The 26,937-nt window shown below is 39.1% G+C and overlaps 1 protein-coding gene across 1 annotated transcript in view; it reads left to right on the top strand.

Annotated features, from left to right (window-relative positions):
• The window catches only part of COL19A1 (collagen type XIX alpha 1 chain), a 437,433-nt gene that overhangs the window by 190,424 nt on the left and 220,072 nt on the right, over nt 1–26,937 (top strand). Inside the window, exons 12-13 of the mRNA XM_061427130.1 lie at nt 6,414–6,467; nt 8,683–8,718. Of these exons, the coding sequence (XP_061283114.1) occupies nt 6,414–6,467; nt 8,683–8,718 (90 nt within the window). The remainder of the gene's footprint in view (nt 1–6,413; nt 6,468–8,682; nt 8,719–26,937) is intronic.

Raw genomic sequence — 26,937 nt, forward strand, 5'->3', positions numbered from 1 at the left:
GGAAAAGTGAATTTCAATCATTCAGTTTAGTCTCTTCCACTGCAACTTTATTATTGTCTTTCAAACAACTCTTATCAGAATTATAGCATCTGATGTTTCTAAAATTGTCATGTTAATCTCCTTACACCAATGCAATCTGTGTACTGAATACAAAAATGTTGGAATCACAAAGCTGCAATATTGGCTGCCGACAGCTGGTGCCATTGCTAGGGAAAAAGCAGCAGTCAGTAGAGGATGAGGAAAATGATGAATAGATGGGTAAATGTTTTTAACAAATACCATTACTTTGTATCAAATGATCTTTAAAGATGCTACATACTGTTAGTAAGCAGCTCTTGCAATGAAAATTAATTCATAGTCTACCTGCTTTTATAACTCTAGCTGTGATACTGTCCTTCAGCTTTCATTGTGCATTTAAAATTTTTATTGAAATATGGTTGATTTACAATGCTGTCTCAGTTTTAGGTATCCAGTAAAGTGATTCAGATATATATTATTTTTTAGATTCATTTCCACTATAGGTTATCACAAGATACTGAGTGGAGTTCCCCGTGCTATACAGTAGGCCCTTGTTGGTTATCTATTTCATATATTTTAATCCCAAACTTTTAATTCATCCCTCTACCCCTTCTCCTTTGGTAACAATGTTTGTTTTCTATGTCTGTGAGTCTCTGAATCTGTCTCTGTTTTGTAAGTAAGTTCATCTTGCATTTGGATAAGAGTACCTGCCTCTCATAACATATGGAGCCCACTACTGTGCTTTTGAGTATCTTTATTTACAAACATTTTATAGGTAACAGTGGTAATAGATGCCTGTCTTATTCATTATTAAATGTGGACTCTGTTTCATTTGATTCTGTATGCTTTATGGTGAGTGCTATGTCTTTTTTTCTCCAATATTGAATAGCCATTGATAGCAACTCTAGTGTCACATGAGGAGAAAAATTACACTTGAGGAAAGCATGACTGATCTGTTCTTAGAGCCTGTCATGATGCCATGACCTTAACAACATGCTGCGTGAGCTCCATGGACACACTTCAGTGGCCAACGACAAAAGTAGAGGCTTGATGAGGGCTGCTGCTGCTGCTGCTGAGTCACTGCAGTCGTGTCCGACTCTGTGACCCCATAGACGGCAGCCCACCAGGCTCCCCCATCCCTGGGATTCTCCAGGCAAGAACACTGGAGTGGGTTGCCATTTCCTTCTATGTGAGTTAAAGGACAGTTGTTACATGTCCATCAAACTGACTATAAAACTGGACAGAACAATTAAGTATCCCTTGGGATTCAGCTTGAAAAGCACAAGCAACATTTATCAAGTACCTTAGATGTGCCAAGTATTTTTAAACAAATGAGTGTCAGAACAACTTTTCAAGACAGATATTATCTTTTATTGAAGAATAGTTGATTCACAGTGTTCTGTTAATTACTGCTGTACAAAGTGATTCAGTTATATGCATACATACATTCTTTTATATATATATTCTTTTCCGTTATGGTTTATCATAGAAATATAGTTCTCTGTATATATAGTAAAACCTTGTTTTTTATCCATTCTCTATATAAAAAGCTTATATCTGCTAACCCCCCCTCTTCCAGCCGCCTCTCCATTGGCCACCACCAGTCTGTCCTCTATGTCTGTGATTCTGTTTCATGGGTAGGTTTATTTGTGTCATGTTTTAGGTTTCACATATCAGTGACATCATATGGTAGTGGGCTTTCTGTTTTGGACTTAACTACACTCAGTGTGACAATCTCTATGTCCATCCATATTGCTGCACATGGCCTTATTTCATTCTTTTTTATGACTGAGAACTCTTCTACTATATATATGTACCACATCTTATCCATTCATCTGTCGATGGACATTTAGATTGTTTCCATAAAGACAACTATTACTTATACCTATTTTATGGGGCTTCCGTGGTGGCTCAGACGGTAAACCGTCTCCCTGCAGTGCAGGAGACCCGGGTTTTATAGGGAAACTTAAATAACTTACTTGAGAAAAATGCATGAATCCTTTATTGACTCTTCGGAACTCCGCATGTCTGAAGTCATGAGCATCTCCAGGAGAGTTAGGCATCTCCAGGACCTGCCCCCTTCACGCGGGCTGGCACATGTATCGTAGCCCTCAGTGTTTATGTCTCCTGTGGCTGGTTGCTTTATTACCACACCTTGTCCCTGACCATAGACAGCATATTCAAAAGCAGAGACATTACTTTGCCAACAAAGGTCCGTCTAGTCAAGGCTATGGTTTTTCCAGTGGTCATGTATGGATGTGAGAGTTGGACTATAAAGAAAGCTGAGCACCGAAGAATTGATGCTTTTGAACTGTGGTGTTGGAGAAGACTCTTGAGAGTCCCTTGGACTGCAAGGAGATCCAACCAGTCCATTCTGAAGGAGATCAGTCCTGAATATTGATTGGAAGGACTGATGTTGAAGCTGAAGCTCCAATACTTTGGCCACCTGATGCAAAGAACTGACTCATTTGAAAAGACCCTGATGCTGGGAGGGATTGAGGGCAGGAGGAGAAGGGGACAACAGAGGATGAGATGGTTGGGCGGCATCACTGACTCAATGCACATGGGTTTGGGTGGACTCCGGGAGTTGGTGATGGATGGGGAGGCCTGACGTACTGTGGTTCATGGGGTCGTAACTGAACTGTCCCTGACCATAGACGATTGAACCAGAGATAGTTCAAGTACTTCTTGATGCATCGGCAAGTAAGTCCCTTCTCCAGAAATTGCAATTACAGTTGGTCTGTCAGGTAGGAATGTTGAAAATTTTTAATGTATTAGTTTATACTTCAAATAGTATTTTTGTAACGTGTAACATATATGATGATTATGAATTGTAGAATGTACTCAGAAATCAACATAATGCCATGCCCACTCCAGAGTTAATCATTTCCCTGAATATTGTGTTTCATATTCCTTCCCATTATTAAAAATAATTTCTTCCTACTCTGTTCATGGTAATACAGGGTTCTGTCTTGCATGTGTATAGATGTTCCATAATATTTGTTGCAGAAATGAATATTCACTGTCTTTCTCAGCTATTTCTTTCTTCATGTTCCCCCTCCCCCTCCCCGATGATGTTCTACCAGCAGGAAAAGACCCCTCTTTAGTACACTTCTCAGCTTAGTAAATAGCCCAGACTCCTAGCCAGTCCTGAAGCCAAGTACAAACCAGCCTTAGTCCCTCCTTTCCCAGGGCCCACCTCCAGCATTTCTGCAACTCCATTCCCACTTCTGGCCATCTTGTTCTCTTGCCTGCAAAGCTGTGAGAGCCCCTTTCTGCTTTTGCTCTTGCTGCCTGCAGTCTATTTTCATGTTGTAGCCAAAACTCTCTTTTTTGGGAAACACTATCAAACCCTAAATGGCTTCCCCTTGCTCCTAGATCAAAACCCTGCCTTCTCTCCACAGCCTACAGTTCTCTATGTGCCATGACCCCTGACTACCCTTGAGTTCACGTCGCACTCCTCGCCTCCTCACTTGCTCATGACACTCCTTCCATCCGGGGGCTGTTGTGCTTGCTGGTCCCTTACCCCTCCCCCAACACTGTTTCCCAGGATCGGTGCAAGGCTGGATCCTATACAACAACAAACACTCCCTCCACACAGAGCCCATTTCCAGCTGCTACCCTCACTGCCCTGCACTCAGCACATTCAGCCTGTGGACCTGGTCACTGCCAGTCACCCTCCTCGACACCATGAATTCTGCTGCAGCAGGAAATCTGACTTTGCTAAGGGAAAAATTATTCTGACACTTGCTAAAATGGTGAAAAAATAGTGAAAGTGTTAGTCGCTCACTTGTATCTGACTCTTTGCAACCTCATGGACTGTAGCCCGCCAGACTCCTCTGTCCATGGAATTCCCTAAGCAAGAATATTGGAGTAGGTTGCCATTTCCTTTTGCAGGGGATCTTCCCAACCCAAAGATCAAACCTGGGTCTCCTGCATTGCAGGTAGATTGTTTAGGGCTTCTCAGAGCCACCAGAGAAGCCCTAAAATGGTAAAGAAGAGTTTTTAGTCAAGGTTATCACAGTACGAGTATTACAATAGGGAAGAGAGATTGGCCTCAATTCTGAATACAGCAAGGATGAGTGGGAATTTATAGCCAAGGAATAGAGAGAGGTGGTCATTGAATGGAATATTGCCAAGAACAGACATCAAGGCTGGGGGATTTTCTTTAAACTAAGTTAACGAGATTCTTGCTAAAACTGGGCCAGACAGGCCATTGATGGACAGAGGCCAGGGTTGAGGCCTAGTCAAGGAGAGGACTCAGAGGAACCCGACTCAGATTTGCTTAATGAGAGTCTTTTTGAACTTTTTGTTCTTTTTTTTATGTCTCTAAATAACACTATCTAATTTAAATAAAATATATAGTATATAATATTATGTGTATACAATAGATTTTAAATATAATTTCAAGACAAATATAAGTATGCTATACTTTCTCATAGCCACATTTTAGAAAGTGAAAATAATTTTAATAAAATAACTTATTTAATCTCATATGCACATTATCTTTTCAATACATAAAAGTGAAAGTGAAATCACCCAGTCATGTCTGACTCTTTGCGACCCCATGGGCTGTAGCCTACCAGGCTACTCCATCCATGGGATTCTCCAGGCAAGAGTACTGGAGTGGGTTGCCATTTCCTTCTCCAGGGGATCTTCCCGACCCAGGGATCGAACCGAGGTCTCCTGCCTTGCAGGCAGACGCTTTACCCTCTGAGCCACCAGGGAAGCCTTTTCAATACATAACCAACATCAAAATTACTAATGAGCTACTGTACATTCATTTCTTTGTACCAAATGCTGAAAACCCAATGGTATTTTACACTCATGGCATATCTCCCTTCAGACCAGTCACATTTCAAGGATGAAAAGCTACATGTGGCCCGGGGCTACATATTGGGCGGTGGAGAGCTGATGATTGTAGTGGTGACTGTACAAAGAGTATCCAATAAATGTCCGCTGAATAAATGGATGACTGAACTTAGAATAAACTTGATTCACGGAAATGGCCATTTTCTTTCTGCAAGTGTTCAGAATATGTTGGTGCCAAGTTTTACTCGAGGCATGTATAAACAGAGTATGTGTTGCTTGATATGGGGAGGAATGGATATTTCAAATAATAAGAGAATATCACATTTCAATTATAATTTAATTCTTCACTCATCTTTGTTTTATAAATACCCAGAGGTAATAAAGGAAGAAAGCATAGCTATGAATTTTATCCATGAAGGAGTTTATGCAACCACAAAGGTGTTTTGATTTTTTCTTTTTTAACCAATTAGGTATTTTCATCTATTAAATTTTTTTCTTAAAGTATAAGATTGCAGTTTTCACAAGATAACAAATTTTAATAAGATTATTTTAAATATCTGGTTTTCTTTTGTTCCTTTAAATTCATCATCAGCTTCTATATTGGGTAGCTACAAGTGATAGCATTTGGCATTGTTTATTCACTGTAAAATGTCAGAGCAGTAAGAGCTGGATTCCTCAACTGGGAACAGTAAGATGCCTGGATTTACTGTGCATTGTGTGGCTTCAGAATATTTTTTCTGTTATTGTTCTTCCCTCATCCAGTGTGTTAAGAAAAAGAATTTTCCTGTTTACCACATAGGACATGTCTGTCTTTTCTTCCTGTTTACACTGAAAACATTCAGCTGTAGCACTGATCTCCAGTGAAATCTATTGTGGAGTTCCTGACAGCTGTCAAATTCTGAATCAGATCAACCATATACCCACTAAAACACCCAACAGTCCAGAAGACTCATGAATATGTTTATCAGATATGCTATGTCTTATATAGTTTTACTGCTGTCTTTATAAATCCAGGTTAAAAAATGAAATAAGAATTAGAGAAACAAACCAGGCTTTAATACAGGAGAGAGACTGCATTTTACCTCCAACTTTATGAGGGATGGGAAAACAATATATTCTTCATCCCTTTTCCCCTCCAATTAGATTTCTCCATAGAGACAAAAAAAAAAAAAAGTTTTTTATTTAAACCTTGAATTTTAGGGGCAAGCTTTAAAAAAGCCAAATCAATGCTAAATCAGAGGTATTTACAAGATCGACAAATTTAAGCCAAAGTGGATACTTAAAAGCTCATATAGATCTTTAGATGATGCTCTCCCAGATGGTGAATTAATGTAATTTTAGCAGGAAGCAAAGTTGCGCTAATATGCAGTACTGCGGCCTCGCACTGACTTAATGTATCTGTACCCACCACAGCACAGATGTTGTATATCATTTTACTGCCAGTTTTTCTATACCACACACTGAAGAATGGGATATGGGAGTACAGCAAATTATGATTTTAAATTTTGACTAGTGACTTGTTAGAAATTGAAGCTTTCTGTGAACTGTGTATAGAAATCACATCGGGTGTGTTCTTTGTACAGGGTGTGAAAGGCGACTCGGGTCCTCGTGGTCCACCTGGCCCAAAAGGAGACAAGGTACAGTATTTACCCAGTCTTTTCTCAAGAAAACCCCGAGAACCTATGCAGTGACTTTTCACTGATCTGTTTAACAGACAAAATGTAATTTTGTTAAAATTAACCAAAGGCTATTATGTTTAAAAAAAAAAAACTGAACAAGAAAAGCCTTTTGGTTCATTCAATTAGTTTGAAGAGACTAAATGCACAATTGCTAGTCAACAGTAATTTGTGATTATAAGGTTTCCCTTTTCTGTCCCTCGCTCAGCACCATTAGGTGTTCATTCCATCACACATTCGCAGCTATGTGCTGCGCTGGGGACTTTGCCAGTAGCGCTGAGATGCTACCGTGGTGAAGCAGGTGGTCTTTGTGGGGAAAGAGGGTAATTGTGCATCTCAGTCTTAATCTGAATGCCCCTCTTCCTGCCACAAGTTCTCATGTCATTTTATAGTGGCCTATCAGCAGGGACCTTGAAAAGAAACGTACGAGATAGTAAAAGCAAGAGTTGTTTTGAGAAGGTCATTGGGTGATCCTAGTTTGATGACAGTATATATAATACATATGGGCATTTTGCACTGTATTTTGTTCTTCATTCTCAACATATTTAGAAATCTGTATCTGTCTCCAGTATTTACCTTTGCAATAAAGTTGGCTGTAAATTGCTCCCTAATGACTGACTTAAACTTCATCAATGTTCTTTAACAACTATTGGTTATTTTTATTCAGTTGTTCCCAATATAATGATTACACAAGGCTAAGTCTTCACTTTTCAGGTGATTTTGTTAAATGAGAAAAGAGAATGTTGTAGAGATCCTCCCACATGAGAATACAGTATCCAGTGCCCCCTGCCATACAGTGTTGGTTCCATAATGTCCACTTGAAGAGGGGTTATGGCAGCGATACTTGATTTTTTTTTCTTTATGCAATAACTTTATTTAATTCACCATCAGCACTCTGGGGTTCAATATATTTATCTACAAAATGAGGGGATTTGATGAGATGGAGGGTCTCTAATTGTCAATATTAACATTTTAAGACTTACCTTTTAAAAATGTATTCACTTTTTATTGAAAAAGTGAAAATGTTAGTTGCTACCCCATGGACTGTAGCCCATGAGACTCCTCTGTCCATGGGATTCTCCAGGCAAGAATACTTAAGTGGGTTGCCATTGCCTTCTTCAGGGGATCTTCCCAACCCAGAGATTGAACCAGGGTTTCCTGCATTGCAGGAGGATCCTTTACCTTCTGAGCCACCAGGAAAGCCCCCCTTTTTTTATTGAAGTATAGTTTAATTTGCAATATTTTATTAGTTTCATATATACTAATCAGCATAGTGATTCATTTTGAATCACCATGGTAATTCAAAAATTTTATAGCTTATATTCCATTTAAAGCTATTATAAGATATTGGCTATCTTCCCTGTGTTGTACAATATATCCTTGTAGCTTATTTACTTTGTGCATAGTGGTTTGCACCTCTTAATTCCCTACCCCTGTCTTGCCTCTCTCTGTGATGCTTGATCTTAATGACCAAGAGTTCCCATGAAATAAACACATACGGTGACACAATAAAGCATATAGGTGACATATTTATAAATTGAAAAATAATAAACATTTAGATTAACCATATTCTTTAGATTTTGAATAGTTTTTCAATATATCTACCTGGTAATTTGTATTCATGTAATGGTCAGCAAAGCAACGTTAGTATTTAAAATTTCATGACTATAGGCAAAGCCTCTTACAAATGTTCACAAGTGCAAGGCCAGTTTAGCAAAGCTTTAAAAGAGGCAATGGGGCTACTGGAGGTGTGAAATGGGGAGACCCACTTATTATTTTTGCTGACCCACTTATTATTACTGTGCTAACTTTGTCAGAAATATAATCTGTCATTGTTACATTTCCCAGCTGCTCCATTGGCAAGTAACCATATTTGAAGAGATACTCTTTCTAATTTTGGATTAGTAGACAAAAGAATAGAAATTAGATTATTTTAGCTTTTCAAAACAAGTTCTGCTGCTGTAGAAAGCATGGGATGCACAAGGTGATTTTTATATCATGATAGCTAAAAGCATGTAATAAATTTTTCATTGTGAAGACACTTTCATCAAGATAAAATTCTAGTTTTCTTTCCATCCAGATTTATCTAGATATTGCTTTGATCCATTCTTAAAATTTGTAAATATGTGGGCAAGAAGGGACTATTGGTAATTGCAGCTTTTCTTTCATCCTTTAGGGAGATATGGGACCACCGGGACCACCAACCCTAACTGTAAGTATTTTTGAAGTCAAAATTCATAACTGAAATATGTTACCCTGTTTACTGCTCACAGTACATCATGACTATACCAGAATTTAAGCCATTGGATATTTTGAGAACTGAAAGTGACTTCAAAGTAGATCTAAGCAAACCTCCAGATTTTAAAGATGGAGCTTCTACCCACAGCAGTGAAGGGCTTAACCTGAGGTCATGCAGGTAGTCACTGGAAAAGTCTGGAAGCAGTACTTAACCTAAGCAATTTTCTCCACCCTCCATATGGTTCATAATTTTTCCCCTTCAGGGTTTGATTATACATTCTTAACATGACATTTAAAGTTAATGGAAGCAGAGACAGTTCTTCTTACTCTAAAAACTATAAAAGAATAAACTATAATCACCCAATGTGTAAAAATAGCTACCTGTTTAAACTGATTGTTACATTCTCCAAAACCCATTCAAGCCCATTGCTTTTTCCTATGTGAGTTGCTTCTAAGATTTGAAAATGATAAAATAGAGATATTTCAGCGACAGATTTATGAGAAAAGTTTATAATGTCCACATAATGGCATTGCTCTCAATTAAATGGTTCATCATTTATTAAACATTTAGTCATAAATACGTAATGCTTTCATATTTGGATACGATTTGCTGTTATAGATTTTCTTCATAGGCCATTAAGGTTTCTCATTTAAGTTAAAGATTTGGTCTGAGAATGACACTAAGCTTAATGGAAAAGAAGAAAGATGTTTAACTAAGATCATGTGTAGCCTGAGGCCTCTCAAATTTTATGTTGATATTAGCTAATAACATAAATTAAGAATTTAAATCATCAGTTTCCTGAGACCTATGCTGATCATAGAAGACCAAGTTTAAAGAAATCTTCTAGCATCTGGATGAGGATCCTCCCATTTGGGCAGCACAGGACTTGCAAAGGCTATGTGGCTTTGATAACATTTGTATTTATCTTTGTACTTGAAAATATCATTCTGAACACTATATTAATACTGTCTTACACAAATAATCTTTGCAGTGCTCACTTAGAATGCAAATATTTCTTCATAAATGGAAAATCTAAGGAAACAAACAAATGACTTTCTTAGGAATAGCCAAATTCAATTTAGTGTGGAATTCTGTGTTTGAAGCTTTGATTTTCAAGATAGGAATAAAAACTATTTGAAAGGAGGTTTTAACTGCATACTATTCAATTTTTTATAATTTATGGAGTTTATTTCTTAAATTATTTGGCAGCGATTTACTTCCCTTTCACTTTTTACTTTCATGCATTGGAGAAGGAAATGGCAACCCACTCCAGTGTTCTTGCCTGGAAAATCCCAGGGACGGGGGAGCCTGGTGGGCTTCCGTCTATGGGGTCGCACAGAGTCGGACACGACTGAAGCGACTTAGCAGCAGCAGCAGCAGCATTTTATTTAAGTCACATTTATTTTTCTTCAACTGAGTTATGTGCTCAATCATTCCATGTAGTTATCTGATTACACAGTCATTTGCAACTTGTGTTTGAAGACTAAAATGCAATCTGTCTGTATCATTTCGCCTGATAAGCAAATTTGGCCCCTCAGCCAGAATATTATATTGGAATATGTCAATGTCAAGTGACAACTGACATCTTTCTGCCAAGTAACACCCTTTAGATGTCTCTCTGCACTATTCAGCGGCCAGACACTAAAGGAGTACAAACTGATTTTCATACTTATCTAAAGATAGAGAGAGACTCTAAAGTGGGAGGTTAAGAGAGTGAATTAGAAGGATGTGGAGCTTACCATCTTCCAAAACACATCAAAAAGACATCTACATGTGGTCAAATTGTCATTGAAAACTAGCAGAAGACCTCTTAACGCAGCCAAAGCTGCAAGAAAGATCCCCACATAACTGGTAGGATAACAAAAAGACATTGGAACAGGACCAGTGCCCCTGGGAGGGAGCTGTGAAAGAAGAAAAGTCCATACAGATGACCCCTCTCCCTGGAAACCCCCTTCATTGGCTGGGAGGTCCATTTGGCCAGATAGAGGATCTGGAGGGGCGTGGACTCTGCCCATGAGGAGTCTGCATGTGCTGGCTGGTTAGCTGTTGGGACAGAGAGAGACTGGCTCTGATGGCTGCCACCTCAATGCACTTTCCAACCTTATATGTCCTTCAGGTGGAGCTGCTAGTACATTGAGTGGACAGCTGCTGAAACTTGGGCTTCTGTGGATGGACCCTGGGAATGGACTCAGTCTAGATGTGCAGAAGCAGCCCAGAGGGCAGGAGTGTAGTCCAGGCCTAACCTCCAGGCCAGGCTTACATTAGGTCAGGGACAAGCACAACAGAGAAAGGGATGTGACTTGAACTGCTTCTGAGCAGAACCGTGGATGCCTGCATAAATGGTGCATTGGTTCACAGTGACCACGTGGGTCTCTGTTGCTTCGGCACTCACCTCCTTGGGACAGAGCACAAACTTAAGGGCCTTCTCAAATGCAACCTTCAGGGCTTCTACTGCAACAGCTGGGGAGCAGAGCCTGTTGTTGGCACACACATGGCAGGGTGTGGATTTACCATTAGAAAGCCCACTGTTAGTCTGCTCGTGGCAGGGCACAGCTCCACTGGCAGGCTTTGTGAGTACACACACCATGGGGAAGAGGCTGATTTCTGAGCCCATAATCAGCGCTGTCAAAGCAGGGACATGTGGGGTCAGGGGGTCCTGCAGCAGCAGACTTTGTTGGCGTGCACATCAGGTGAGAGACATAATCCACAGAATCACATGTCTCCAGTGGACGGGCCCTAGGGAGAGGCTTGCAGTGGTTCCTTTCCCAGAAGAAGTGCTCCAGTTCCACCCAGCTCACACAAAGCCTGAAGCTAGAATCTAGGGGGACAGGCCCTGGGAAAGCCCTACCACAGAGGCAGCTCAGGTCTCAGGTGGCAGCTCAACCACTTCAATTTCTGCAGCCACAATGCCCTGATCCACAGGGCCAGCCTTACACTAGGTCAGGGACAAACACAACAGAGAAAAGAATGCAGCATGGGCTGCTTCTAAGCAGAACCTTGGATGCCTGCGAGGTGGTGTATACATCGCTGTGACCATATGAGCTTCTCTTGCTTCAGCACTCATCTCCTTGCTACAGAGCACAAACTCAAGAGCAGCAGAGCCTTCTCACACACAAACTTCAGGGCTTCTGCTGCAACAACTGGGAAGTAGACCCAATCCCCAACAAGGCTGTGACAGTCACAGAGAGAAGAGGAGGTGCTGCCCAGCATCCAGTGCAGGATCTCTACACAAAAGCAGTCATAACCTCTATCAAGGGGATAATGACCAGCACACTCTGGGTGAAGATGTGACAGGCGTCCCTAACAGAGACAGCTCTCAAGACAAAGATATTAGACTCACATAGTCTATATAGGGATGCTCCCACATAAAAACAGCCCTCAAGACCACAGTAGTAACTATTTCTTCTAAATTTGTAGAATCACAGAAGTGTAAGTAAAATGAAGAAGCAAAGGAACTACTTTCAACAAACAGAACAAGCAAAATCCCCTAAAAATAATCAATGAAACAGACCTCTTCAGTATACTAGATCCTGAGTTGAAAAAAGTAACAAAAATGTTAAAGAAATCAAGAAAGACTTTCAATAGAAATGCAGGTCACTGTAACGAGGAACTGGAAACTATAAAGAGGAAACAATCAAAATTAGACAACTCAATTGCTGAGAGAAAAACAGAACTGAAAGCAGACTAAATAATGCAGAAGAACAAATAAGTGATCTGGAAGATAGAATAATGGAAATAACACCATCAGAACAACAGACAGAAAGACAAAAGGAAGCAAAAAATGAAAGCAGCATATGAGATTCTGTGGAATCATTTCAAGCATGCCAACCTACACACAATAGGGATCCCAGAAGGGAAAAAAAGAAGAAGATCAAAAAGGTATTTGAAGACATTATGGCTGAACACTTTCCAAACCTAAAGAAGGAAACAGATACCCAGGTATAGGAAGTAGAGAGAGTCTTGAACAAGATGAACCCAGTAGATCCACACCAAAATATACCATAATTAAAATGACAAAAGTTAAAGAGGATTCAAAAGTAAGGAAAAGAAAAGCAAAGAGTCAGTTACAAGGGAACCCCCGCAGGTTGATTTCTCTACAGAAAATTTGCAAACCAGAATATACTTTTTGCAATATATATTCAGAGTTCTGAAAGGGGAAAACTTGCAACCTAGGATACTCCCCCCATTAAGACTATAACTTAGAATAGAATGAGAAAGAAAGAATTTCTCAGACAAGCAAAAACTACAAGAATACAGCATTAAGTCTATCCTAAAAAATAATGAAAGATCTTCTCTAAACAGAAAAGAAGCAAGAATACGTAAGAAAGGCTAAAACCACAATAGGATAGGCCAATTAAAAAAAAAAAGGATTAAACATCTTTTGAAGAAACTAGTACATAGATTTAAAACAATAAATATTTTATTAAAGCAACTAAGACTACAGTTAACAGCAAAAAGAAAAACATCATGCTGTAAAATAGGATATAAAAATCACAAAATGCAGAAGAAGGAAGTAAAGACTGTAGGTTTTTTTTTTTTTTTTTTTAAGAATATGCCTGAACTTATACAACTATCAGTCTAATGCAAGCAGATATAATTCTGGGTTAACGTACTTGAAAGCCAGACTGACCACAAATCAAAAACATTCAACAGATTCACAAAACTCCAAAAGGAAAGAAACTCAAGTTAATTCAAGAGAAAACCATCAAACCACAAAAGGAAAGAAACAAAGAGAACTGCAAAATCAACTAGAAAATAAGGTTTAAAATGACAATAAATACATCTTATAAGTAATTGCTTTAAATGTGAATGGACTAAATGCTCCAATCAAAAGACATTGACTCAAAGGTTATATTAAAAAAAAACGAGTATCTACAATATGTTGCTACAGGAGACTCACTTTAGGGTTAAAGATGCTATACTGATAAATGAGGGGGTGGGAAAAGATATCTCATGAAAATGAAAGCAACAAAAAGCCAAAGATAGCAATACTCATATCAGACAAAATAGACTTTAAATCAAAGTGAATAACAAGGACAAAGAATAACATTAGATACTGATAAAGGGATCCATACAAGAAGATATTAGACTCATTAACATATTTGCCAACAAAGGTCTGTCTAGTCAAAGCTATGGTTTTTCCAGTAGTCATGTATGGATGTGAGAGTTGGACTATAAAGAAAGCTGAGCACCAAAGAATTGGTGCTTTTGAACTGTAGTTTTGGAGAAGACTCTTGAGAGTCCCTTGGACTGCAAGGAGATCCAACCAGTCCATCCTAAAGAAGATCAGCCTTGAATATTCATTGGAAGGACAAATGCTGAAGCTGAAACTCCAATACTTCGGCCACCTGATGCAAAGAACTGAGTCTTTGGAAAAGGCACTGATGCTGGGAAAGATTGAAGGCAGGAGGACAAGGGAACAAAAGAGGATGAGATGGTTGGATGGCACCACCAACTCAATGGATTTGAGTTTGAGGAAGCCTGGGAGTTGGTGATGGACAGAGAGGCCTCGCGTGCTGCAGTCCATGGGGTCACAAAGAGTTGGGCACAACTGAGTGACTGAACTGAACATATATGCCAATGTAGGAGCACCTAAATGTAAATAATGTAATATAAAGCAAATAATGTAATGTAAAGCAAATAATAACAGACATAAAAGGAAAAGGTAACAGGAATGCAATGATAGTGGGATACTTAAACACTGCACTGACCTCAGAGACCTGTCTTCCAGACAGAAAATCAGCTAGGCAACAGAGCTCCTAAATGACACATAGAACAGCTGGACTTAATTGATATCTACAGGAAACGACATCCAAAAAACCCAGAATACACATTCTTTCCAAGTGTATGTGGGACATTCTCTAGAACAGACCACATACTAAGACATAAAGCAAGTTTCAACAAATTTAAAAGGGTAGAAGTTATTTCAAACATCTTTTCTGACCACAGTGGTAGGAAACTAGAAATGAACCACAGAAAGAAAAGAAGAAGAAGAAAAAAAAAAACAGTATGGAGATTAAAAAACACACAATGAAAAAACCAATGGATCAACGATAAAATGAAACAGGAAATCAGTCAAGACAAACAACAGTGAAACCATAGTCTTACAAAATCTAGCGGATGTAGCAAAGCCTGTACTAAAGGGGAAATTCGTAGTGATACAGGCTGTCTTCAAGAAACAAGAAAACCTCAAATAAACAACCTAAACTGTCACCTGAAAGAATTATAAACAGAAGAACAAAAAAAGTCAATAGTAGCAAGGAAATAATAAATATCAGAAGAATAAATAAATAAAATTGAGATAAAAATAATAGAAAACATCAATAAAACTAAGAGCTGGGTGTTTGTTTTAAACAAAATCAACAAATCTCTAGCCACGTTCACCATCAAGAAGAGAGATGGGACCCAAATAATCAAAAAAAGAAATGAAAGAGGAAAAATAACTACAAATACCACAGAAAAACAAACAGAAATAACATTATGCTGTGAACAGTTATATGCCAACAAATTGGACAACCTATAAGAAATAAACAAGTATCTAGAAATATACAACCTTCCAAAACTGTGTTGCTGCTGCTGCTAAGTCACTTCAGTCGTGTCCGACTCTGTGTGACCCCATAGACGGCAGCCCACCAGGCTCCCCCGTCCCTGGGATTCTCCAGGCAAGAACACTGGAGTGGGTTGCCATTTCCTTCTCCAATGCATGAAAGTGAAAAGTGAAAGTGAAGTCGCTCATTCGTGTCTGACTGTTCGCGACCCCATGGACTACAGCCTACCAGGCTTCTCCGTCCATGGGATTTTCCAGGCAAGAGTACTGGAGTGGGGTGCCATTGCCTTCTCCAAAACTGTGTTAAGAAGAAACAAATCTTTGAAAAAGATTGACCACTAGAAATGAAATAGAATTTGTAATGGAAAAAAAAAAGAACTTCCTACAAACAAAAGTCCAGGACCAGATGGGTCTCTGGGGAATTCCACCAAATATACAAATAATAATTTATACACATCCTTCTTAAACTATTGCAAAAAATTAAAGACGAGGGAACACTCTTGTAGTCATTCTATGAAGCCACCATTACTCTGATACCAAAATCAGAGAAAGACACTACAAAAAAAGAAAATTATAGGGGAATACCTTTGATGAAGATAGATGCAAAAATCCTCAACAAAATATTAACAAATTGAATCCAACAATACTTGAAAAGAATCATACACCATGATCAAGTTGGACAAATACCAGAGTCGTAAGAGTGTTTCAACATGCTCAAATCAACCAATGTGATACATCACATTAGAAAAGGAAGAGATGAAAACCACATGATCATCTCAATAGACACAGAAAAGCATCTGATAAAATTCAGCATTGACTTTTGATAAAATCCTCTCACCATAGTGGGTATAAAGGGAACATATCTCAACATAATAAGAGCCATTTATGACAAACCCACAGCCAACACTGTACTTACCAGTGAAAAGAGGAAACTCTTCCTGTTACATTCTAAAACAAGCAAGAGAGCCCCCTCTCACTACTTATATTCACCATTGTTTTGGATGACTCGGTCACAGCAATCAGACAAGAAAAAGAAATAAAGCGTATCCAAATTGGAAGGGAAGAGGTTAAATAGTCATTATGCAGATGACATGATACTCTATATGCTGCTGCTGCTTCTGCTACTAAGTCGCTTCAGTCGTGTCCGACTCTGCGACCCCATAGACGGCAGCCCACCAAAGAGTAGCAAGGACAGATAAGAAAGCCTTCCTCAGTGATCAGTGCAGGGAAATAGAGGAAAACAATAAAATGGGAAAGACTAGAGATCTCTTCAAGAAAATTAGAGATACCAAGGGAACATTTCATGCAAAGATGGGCACAATAAAGGATAGAAATGGTATGAAACTAACAGAAGCAGAAGACTTTAAGAAGAGGTGGCAATAATACACAGAACTATGTAAAAAATATCATAATGACCTAGATTATTATGATGGTGTAATCACTAACCTAGAGCCAGATATGTTCGAGTGCAAAGTCAAGTGGGTCTTAGGAAGCATCACTACAAACAAGCTAGTGGATGTGATGGAATTCCAGCTGAACTATTTCAAATCCTAAAAGATGATGCTGTGAAAGTGCTGCACTCAATATGCCAGCAAATTTGGTAAACTCAGCAGTGGCCACAGGACTGGAAAAGGTCAATTTTCTTTCCATTCCTAAAGAAACGCAATGCCAAATAATGTTCACACTACCACACAATTGCACTCATTTCAGCTGCTGGCAAAGTAATGCTGAAAATCCTCCAAGCCAGGCTTCAACAATACATGAACGGAGAAATTCCAGATGTTCAAGCTGGATTTAGAAAAGGCAGAGGAAGTAGAGATCAAATTGCCAACATCTGTTGGATCATAGAAAAACCAAGAGAATTCCAGAAGAATGTCTATTTCTGCTTCATTGACTAGACTACAGCCTTTGACTGTGTGGATCACAACAAGCTGTGGAAAATTCTTCAAGAGATGGGAATATCAGAGCACCCTACCTGCCTCTGAGAAACTTGTATGAAGGTCAAGAAGCAATAGTTAGAACTGGATATGGAACAAACTTCCAAACTGGGCAAGGAGTATGTCAAGGCTGTGTATTGTCACCCTGCTTATTTAACTTCTATGCGGAGTACATCATGAGAAATGCTGGATTGGATTAAGCACAAGCTGGAATCAAGATTTTCAGGAGAAATATCAATAAACTCAGATATGCAGATGACTCCACCCTTATGGCAGAAAGTGAAGAGGAACTAAAGAGCCTCTTGATCAAAACTAATGAGGAGAGTGAAAAAGCTGGCTTAAAACTCCAGATTCAAAAAACTAAGATCATGGCCTCCAGTCCCATTGCTTCTTGGCAAATAGATGGGGAAACAGTGGAACAGTAGACAGACTTTATTTTCCTGCAGATGGTGACTTCAGTCATGAAATTAAAAGATGCTTACTCCTTGGAAGAAAAGCTATGACCAACCTAGATAGCATATTAAAAAGCAGAGAAATTTCTTTATTGACAAAGGTCCATCTAGTCAAAGCTTTGGTTTTCCCAGTAGTCATGTATGGATGTGAGAGTTGGACCATAAAGATGGCTGAGTGCCAAAGAATTGATGCTTTTAAGCTATGGTGTTGGGAAAGACTCTTGAGATTCCCTTGGACTGCAAGCAGATCAATTCAGTCAATCCTAGAAGAAATCAATCCTGAATATTCATTAGACAGATTAATGCTGAAGCTGAAGCTGCAATACTTTGGCCACCTGATGTAAAGACCCAACTCATTAGAAAAGACCCTGATGCTAGGAAAGATTGAAGGCAGAAGGAGAAGTGGAGGACAGAGGATGAGATGGTTGAATGGCATCACTGACTTGAATGATATGAGTTTGAGCAAACTCCAGTAGTTGGTGAAGGACAGGTAAGTCTGGGGTTCTGCAGTCCATGCGTTCAGAAAGAGTCAGATTTGACTGAGTGACTGAACAACAGCAATAGGAATAAGAGCAATGTGCCTGCTCTTCCCATTTCTATTCAACACAGTACTGGAAGTCTTAGCATGAGAAATTAAGGAAGAAGAATAAATAAAATACATCTAAATTAGAAAGGAAAAATGTAAAACTTTATTTGCAGATTTTATGATCTTTTATATAGAAAATATAAAAAAAAAAAACAGAACTGGACATGGAACAACAGACTGGTTCCAAATAGGAAAAGGAGAATGTCAAGGCTGTATATTGTCACCCTGTTTATTTAACTTCTATGCGGAGTACATCATGAGAAATGCTGGACTGGATGAAACACAAGCTGGAATCAAGATTGCCGGGAGAAATATCAATAACCTCAGATATGCAGATGACACCACCCTTATGGCAGAAAGTAAAGAGGAACTCAAAAGCCTCTTGATGAAGGTGAAAGAGGAGAGTGAAAAAGTTGGCTTAAAGCTCAACATTCAGAAAACGAAGATCATGGCATCCAGTCCCATCACTTCATGCCAAATAGATGGGGGAACAGTGGAAACAGTGTCAGACTTTATTTTTCTGGGCTCCAAAATCACTACAGATGGTGACTGCAGCCATGAAATTAAAAGACGCTTACTCCTTGGAAAGAAAGTTATAACCAACCTAGATAGCATATTGAAAAACAGAGACATTACTTTGCCAACAAAGGTTCGTCTAGTCAAGGCTATGGTTTTTCCTGTGGTTGTGTATGGATGTGAGAGTTGGACTGTGAAGAAGGCTGAGCACCGAAGAATTGATGCTTTTGAACTGTGGTTTTGGAGAAGACTCTTGAGAATCCCTTGGACTGCAAGGAGATCCAACCAGTCCATTCTAAAGGAGATCAGCCCTGGGATTTCTTTGGAAGGAATGATGCTAAAGCTGAAACTCCAGTACTTTGGCCACCACATGTGAAGAGTTGACTCATTGGAAAAGACTCTGATGCTGGGAGGGATTGGGGGCAATAGGAGAAGGGGACAACAGAGGATGAGATGGCTGGATGGCATCACTGACTCAATGGATGTGAGTCTGAGTGAACTCCAGGAGTTGGTGATGGACAGGGAGGCCTGGCGTGCTGCGATTCATGGGGTCGCAAAGAGTCGGACACGACTGAGCGACTGATCTGATCTGATCTGATATAGAAAATTTCAAAGCCTCTAACAACAAACTCTTAGAACTAATAAACACATTCCGGAAAGCTGAAGGATATAACAGTTTCATTTTTGTACACTAACAAAATACTGAAAAAGAAATAAAGCAATCTTGTTAATAATAGCATCAATAACATTCTAGGAATAAATATAAACAAGGAAATAGTAAGATCTGTGTGTTGAAAACTACAGGACTTTGGTAAAAGACATTGAAGAAAACACAAATAAATAAATATATATGCTCTCTTCATGAATTGGAAGAAATAATATTGTTAAAATATTCATACTCCCCAAAGCTATCTATAGATCCAGTGCAATCCCTTTCCGAATTTTAATGGCATTTTTCACAGAAATAGAAAAAAAAACTCCTAGAACTCTTATGGAATCCTGAAATACCCTGAAGAGCCAAAGCAATCCTTATAAAGAAAAACAAGGCTGGAGGCATCACACTTCTTGACTTCTAACTGTATTACAAAGTTGTATTAATCAGAACAGTATGTTAACTGTTGTAAAAAGAGGCACATACACCACTGGAACTTAACTGGGAGCCCAGAAATAAATCCATGCATATACAGTCAACTCATACTTGATAAGGGAGCCAACAATACTCACTGGAGAAAACACAGTCTCTTTAACAGATGGTTTGGGGAAAAACTGGATAATCACATCCCAAAGATTGCATTGGTCCCTATCTTACACCACTCACAAAAATTAGCTTGAAATGATTTAAAGACTTACATATAAGAGCTGAAACTATGAAACTCCTAAAAGAAAACGTAAGGAAAATCTACTTGACATTGGTCTTAGCAATAAATTTTGGCTATGATTCCATAAGTACCAGTAGCAAAAGCAAAAGTAAAAATGTGGGACTACATCAAACTGAAAAGTTTCTGTACTGCAAAAGAAACAATCAACAAAATAAAAAGCCAGCTATGGACTGGCAGAAATATTTCAAACCGTATATCTGACAAAGGCTTAATATACAAAATATATAAGAAACTCAAATAGCAAAATCCCAGATAGTCACATTTTAAAATGAGCAAAGGACCTGAATAGATATTTTTTGCAAAGAAGACATTCAACTGACCAACAAGTACGTGAAAGACGTTTTAGCATCACCAGTCATCAGGGAAATGCAGATCTAAACCGCAATGAAGTATCCCCTCACACTTGTCAGAAGCACTGTTATCACAAAGGCTAGAGATAACAAGTGTTGGCAAGGACATGGAGAAAAGGAAACCCTCGTGCACTGCTGGTGGGAATGCACATCAGTGCAGACAGCATGAAAAACAGTAGGGAGGTTCTTTTAAAAAATTAAAAATAAGACTTATTATATGATTTAGCAGTCTGATTTCTGAGGATACATGCAAAAGAAAAGCAGTCAGTACAGTTGACCCTTGAACAACACAGATTTGAGTTGCACAGCCCCAGTTATATGCAGATTTACTACATGATCCATGGATCAATAATTACCTTGGGGGGGGGAGGAGCCAAGATGGCTGAGGAGTAGGACGGGGAGAACACTTTCTCCCCCACAAATTCATCAAAAGAGCATTTAAACGTCGAGTAAATTCCACAAAACAACTTCTGAATGCCAGCAGAGGACATCAGGCACCCAGAAAAGCAATCCAACTCTTCGAAAGGAGGTAAGAAAAAATATAAAAGACAAAAAAAGAGACAAAAGAGGGAGGGACGGGGTTCCGTCCCGGGAAGGGAGTCTTAAAAGAGAGAAGTTTCCAAACACCAGGAAACCTTCTCACTGCCGAATCTGTGCCGAGCTTTGGAAGCACAGAGGGCAACATAACAGGGAGAAAAAATAAATAAACAATTAAAACTCGCAGATTGCGAGCCCTACGGTAACTCCCCCAGCGGAGAAGCAGCGCAGACGCCTGCACGTGCCATTAGCAAGCGGGGGCTGGGCAGGGAGGCGCAGCGCAGGCTGCATCGCTTAGAGTAAGAATCTGGCCTGAATATCCTGAGCACTATCTGAGCGAAATAATTTGGGCTAGCAAACCAGACTGTGGGATATCTACCACACGAAAAGCCAGCCCTAACCTAAGACCGCCAGCCCCACGCACAGAACAAAGGACTGAACAGAGATAGCCGGCTGCAGACCTTCCCCCTCCAGTGACAGGCAGCCAGAGCCGGAAGGGGGCAATCGCAGCCCCAGAGAGACATTATCTATAAAACTGTAAGCAGGCTTCTTTGCTAACTAAAACTTCTTGGGGGTCTGGATGGTTAACATCTGCCTGAGAAGGTGCGCCGGTTTTATACCCAGATAACCGAGTGGCTGGGAGGCGATAAGTCGCAGCATTGGCGCTCGCCAAACACCTCATCACTTGAGCTGCTCGGACCTGGGAAGAGCACAAAACTCAGGCCCAACTGAGTCTGCGCCTCTGAGGACTATCCGAGTGCCTGAACCTGAGCGGCTTGGACCTGGGAGGTACATGCAACCCAGGGCCAGCCTCGGATTGTTCCCAGCGGAACAACCTAGAGCCCGAGCAGTGTGGGCAGGGAGGCTACACGCGCCGTGAGCGGGGGCAGACCCAGTGTGGCTGAGGCACTGCGAGCGCACGCCAGTGTTATTTGTTTGCAGCATCCCTCCCTCCCTCCCCATAGCGCGACTGATCAAAGAGAAGAAATACAGCTCCACCCATCAGAACACCGACACAAGCTTCCCTAACCAGGAAACCTTGACAAGCCACCTGTACAAACCCACACACAGCGAGGAAAAGCCACAATGAAGAGAATTCCACAAACTGCCAGAATACAGAAAGGACACCCCAAACTCAGCAATTTAAACAAGATGAAGAGACAGAGGAATAGCCAGCAGATAAAGGAACAGGATAAATGCCCACCAAACCAAACAAAAGAGGAAGAGATAGGGAATCTACCTGATAAAGAATTCTGAATAATGATAGTGAAATTGATCCAAAATCTTGAAATTAAAATAGAATCACAGATAAATAGTTTGGAGACAATGATTGAGAAGATGCAAGAAAGGTTTAACAAGGACGTAGAAGAAATAAAAAAGAGTCAATATATAATGAATAATGCAATAAATGAAATTAAAAACACTCTGGAGGCAACAAATAGTAGAATAACAGAGGCAGAAGATAGGATTAGTGAATTAGAAGATAGAATGGTAGAAATAAATGAATCAGAGAAAATAAAAGAAAAACGAATTAAAAGAAATGAGGACAATCTCAGAGACCTCCAGGACAATATTAAACGCTACAACATTCGAATCATAGGGGTTCCAGAAGAAGAAGACAAAAAGAAAGACCATGAGAAAATACTTGAGGAGATAATAGTTGAAAACTTCCCTAAACTGGGGAAGGAAATAATCACCCAAGTCCAAGAAACCCAGAGAATCCCAAACAGGATAAACCCAAGGCGAAACACCCCAAGACACATATTAATCAAATTAACAAAGATCAAACACAAAGAGCAAATATTAAAAGCAGCAAGGGAAAAACAACAAATAACACACAAGGGAATTCCCATAAGGATAACAGCTGATCTTTCAATAGAAACTCTTCAAGCCAGGAGGGAATGGCAAGACATACTTAAAATGATGAAAGAAAATAACCTACAGCCCAGATTATTGTACCCAGCAAGGATTTCATTCAAGTATGAAGGAGAAATCAAGAGCTTCTCAGACAAGCAAAAGCTGAGAGAATTCTGCACCACCAAACCAGCTCTCCAAAAAATACTAAAGGATATTCTCTAGACAGGAAACACAAAAATGGTGTATAAATTCAAACCCCAAACAATAAAGTAAATGGCAACGGGATCATACTTATCAGTAATTACCTTAAACGTAAATGGGTTGAATGCCCCAACCAAAAGACAAAGACTGGCTGAATGGATACAAAAACAAGACCCCTACATATGTTGTCTACAGGAGACCCACCTCAAAACAGGGGACACATACAGACTGAAAGTGAAGGGCTGGAAAAAGATTTTCCATGCAAATAGGGACCAAAAGAAAGCAGGAGTAGCAATACTCATATCAGATAAAATAGACTTTAAAACAAAGGCTGTGAAAAGAGACAAAGAAGGTCACTACATAATGATCAAAGGATCAATCCAAGAAGAAGATATAACAATTATAAATATATATGCACCCAACACGGGAGCACCGCAGTATGTAAGACAAATGCTAACAAGTATGAAAGGAGAAATTAACAATAACACAATAATAGTGGGAGACTTTAATACCCCACTCACACCTATGGATAGATCAACTAAACAGAAAATTAACACGGAAACACAAACTTTAAATGATACAATAGACCAGTTAGACCTAATTGATATCTATAGGACATTTCATCCCAAAACAATGAATTTCACCTTTTTCTCAAGCGCACATGGAACCTTCTCCAGGATAGATCACATCCTGGGCCATAAAGCTAGCCTTGGTAAATTCAAAAAAATAGAAATCATTCCAAGCATCTTTTCTGACCACAATGCAGTAAGATTAGATCTCAATTACAGGAGAAAAACTATTAAAAATTCCAACATATGGAGGATGAACAACACCCTGCTGAATAACCAACAAATCACAGAAGAAATCAAAAAAGAAATCAAAATTTGCATAGAAACGAATGAAAATGAAAACACAACAACCCAAAACCTGTGGGACACGGTAAAAGCAGTCCTAAGGGGAAAGTTCATAGCAATACAGGCACACCTCAAGAAACAAGAAAAAAGTCAAATAAATAACCTAACTCTACACCTAAAGCAACTAGAAAAGGAAGAAATGAAGAACCCCAGGGTTAGTAGAAGGAAAGAAATCTTAAAAATTAGAGCAGAAATAAATGCAAAAGAAACAAAAGAGACCATAGCAAAAATCAACAAAGCCAAAAGCTGGTTCTTTGAAAGGATAAATAAAATTGACAAACCATTAGCCAGACTCATCAAGAAACAAAGGGAGAAAAATCAAATCAATAAAATTAGAAACGAAAATGGAGAGATCACAACAGACAACATAGAAATACAAAGGATCATAAGAGACTATTATCAACAATTATATGCCAATAAAATGGACAACGAGGAAGAAATGGACAAATTCTTAGAAAAGTACAACTTTCCAAACCTCGACCAGGAAGAAATAGAAAACCTTAACAGACCCATCACAAGCACGGAAATTGAAACTGTAATCAAAAATCTTCCAGCAAACAAAAGCCCAGGTCCAGACGGCTTCACAGCTGAATTCTACCAAAAATTTAGAGAAGAGCTAACACCTATCCTGCTCAAACTCTTCCAGAAAATTGCAGAGGAAGGTAAACTTCCAAACTCATTCTATGAGGCCACCATCACCCTAATACCAAAACCTGACAAAGATCCCACAAAAAAAGAAAACTACAGGCCAATATCACTGATGAACATAGATGCAAAAATCCTAAACAAAATTCTAGCAATCAGAATCCAACAACACATTAAAAAGATCATACACCATGACCAAGTGGGCTTTATCCCAGGGATGCAAGGATTCTTCAATATCCGCAAATCAATCAATGTAATACACCACATTAACAAATTGAAAAACAAAAACCATATGATTATCTCAATAGATGCAGAGAAAGCCTTTGACAAAATTCAACACCCATTTATGATAAAAACTCTCCAGAAAGCAGGAATAGAAGGAACATACCTCAACATAATAAAAGCTATATATGACAAACCCACAGCAAACATTATCCTCAATGGTGAAAAATTGAAAGCATTTCCTCTAAAGTCAGGAACAAGACAAGGGTGCCCACTTTCACCATTACTATTCAACATAGTTTTGGAAGTTTTGGCACAGCAATCAGAGCAGAAAAAGAAATAAAAGGAATCCAAATTGGAAAAGAAGAAGTAAAACTCTCACTATTTGCAGATGACATGATCCTCTACATAGAAAACCCTAAAGACTCCACCAGAAAATTACTAGAACTAATCAATGACTATAGTAAAGTTGCAGGATATAAAATCAACACACAGAAATCCCTTGCATTCCTATACACTAATAATGAGAAAACAGAAAGAGAAATTAAGGAAACAATTCCATTCACCATTGCAATGAAAAGAATAAAATACTTAGGAATATATCTACCTAAAGAAACTAAAGACCTATATATAGAAAACTATAAAACACTGGTGAAAGAAATCAAAGAGGACACTAATAGATGGAGAAATATACCATGTTCATGGATTGGAAGAATCAATATAGTGAAAATGAGTATACTACCCAAAGCAATTTATAGATTCAATGCAATCCCTATCAAGCTACCAACAGTATTCTTCACAGAGCTAGAACAAATAATTTCACAATTTGTATGGAAATACAAAAAACCTCGAATAGCCAAAGCGATCTTGAGAAAGAAAAATGGAACTGGAGGGATCAACCTACCTGACTTCAGGCTCTACTACAAAGCCACAGTTATCAAGACAGTATGGTACTGGCACAAAGACAGAAATATAGATCAATGGAACAAACTAGAAAGCCCAGAGATAAATCCACGCACATATGGACACCTTATCTTTGACAAAGGAGGCAAGAATATACAATGGATTAAAGACAATCTCTTTAACAAGTGGTGCTGGGAAATCTGGTCAACCACTTGTAAAAGAATGAAACTAGAACACTTTCTAACACCATATACAAAAATAAACTCAAAATGGATTAAAGATCTCAACGTAAGACCAGAAACTATAAAACTCCTAGAGGAGAACATAGGCAAAACACTCTCTGACATACATCACAGCAGGATCCTCTATGATTCACCTCCCAGAATATTGGAAATAAAAGTAAAAATAAACAAATGGGACCTAATTAAACTTAAAAGCTTCTGCACATTCAAAGGAAACTATAAGCAAGGTGAAAAGACAGCCTTCAGAATGGGAGAAAATAATAGCAAATGAAGCAACGGACAAACAACTAATCTCAAAAATATACAAGCAACTCCTACAGCTCAACTCCAGAAAAATAAATGACCCAATCAAAAAATGGGCCAAAGATCTAAATAGACATTTCTTCAAAGAAGACATACAGATGGCTAACAAACACATGAAAAGATGCTCAACATCACTCATTATCAGAGAAATGCAAATCAAAACCACTATGAGGTACCATTTCACACCAGTCAGAATGGCTGCGATCCAAAAGTCTACAAATAATAAATGCTGGAGAGGGTGTGGAGAAAAGGGAACCCTCTTACACTGTTTGTGGGAATGCAAACTAGTACAGCCACTATGGAGAACAGTGTGGAGATTCCTTAAAAAACTGGAAATAGAACTGCCTTATGACCCAGCAATCCCACTGCTGGGCATACACACTGAGGAAACCAGAAGGGAAAGAGACACGTGTACCCCAGTGTTCATCGCAGCACTGTTTATAATAGCCAGGACATGGAAGCAACCTAGATGCCCATCAGCAGATGAATGGATAAGAAAGCTGTGGTACATATACACAATGGAGTATTACTCAGCCATTAAAAAGAATACATTTGAATCAGTTCTAATGAGGTGGATGAAACTGGAGCCTATTATACAGAG

The sequence above is a fragment of the Bos javanicus genome, chromosome 9 (assembly GCF_032452875.1).
Source record: "Bos javanicus breed banteng chromosome 9, ARS-OSU_banteng_1.0, whole genome shotgun sequence".
Taxonomy (NCBI): domain Eukaryota; kingdom Metazoa; phylum Chordata; class Mammalia; order Artiodactyla; family Bovidae; genus Bos; species Bos javanicus.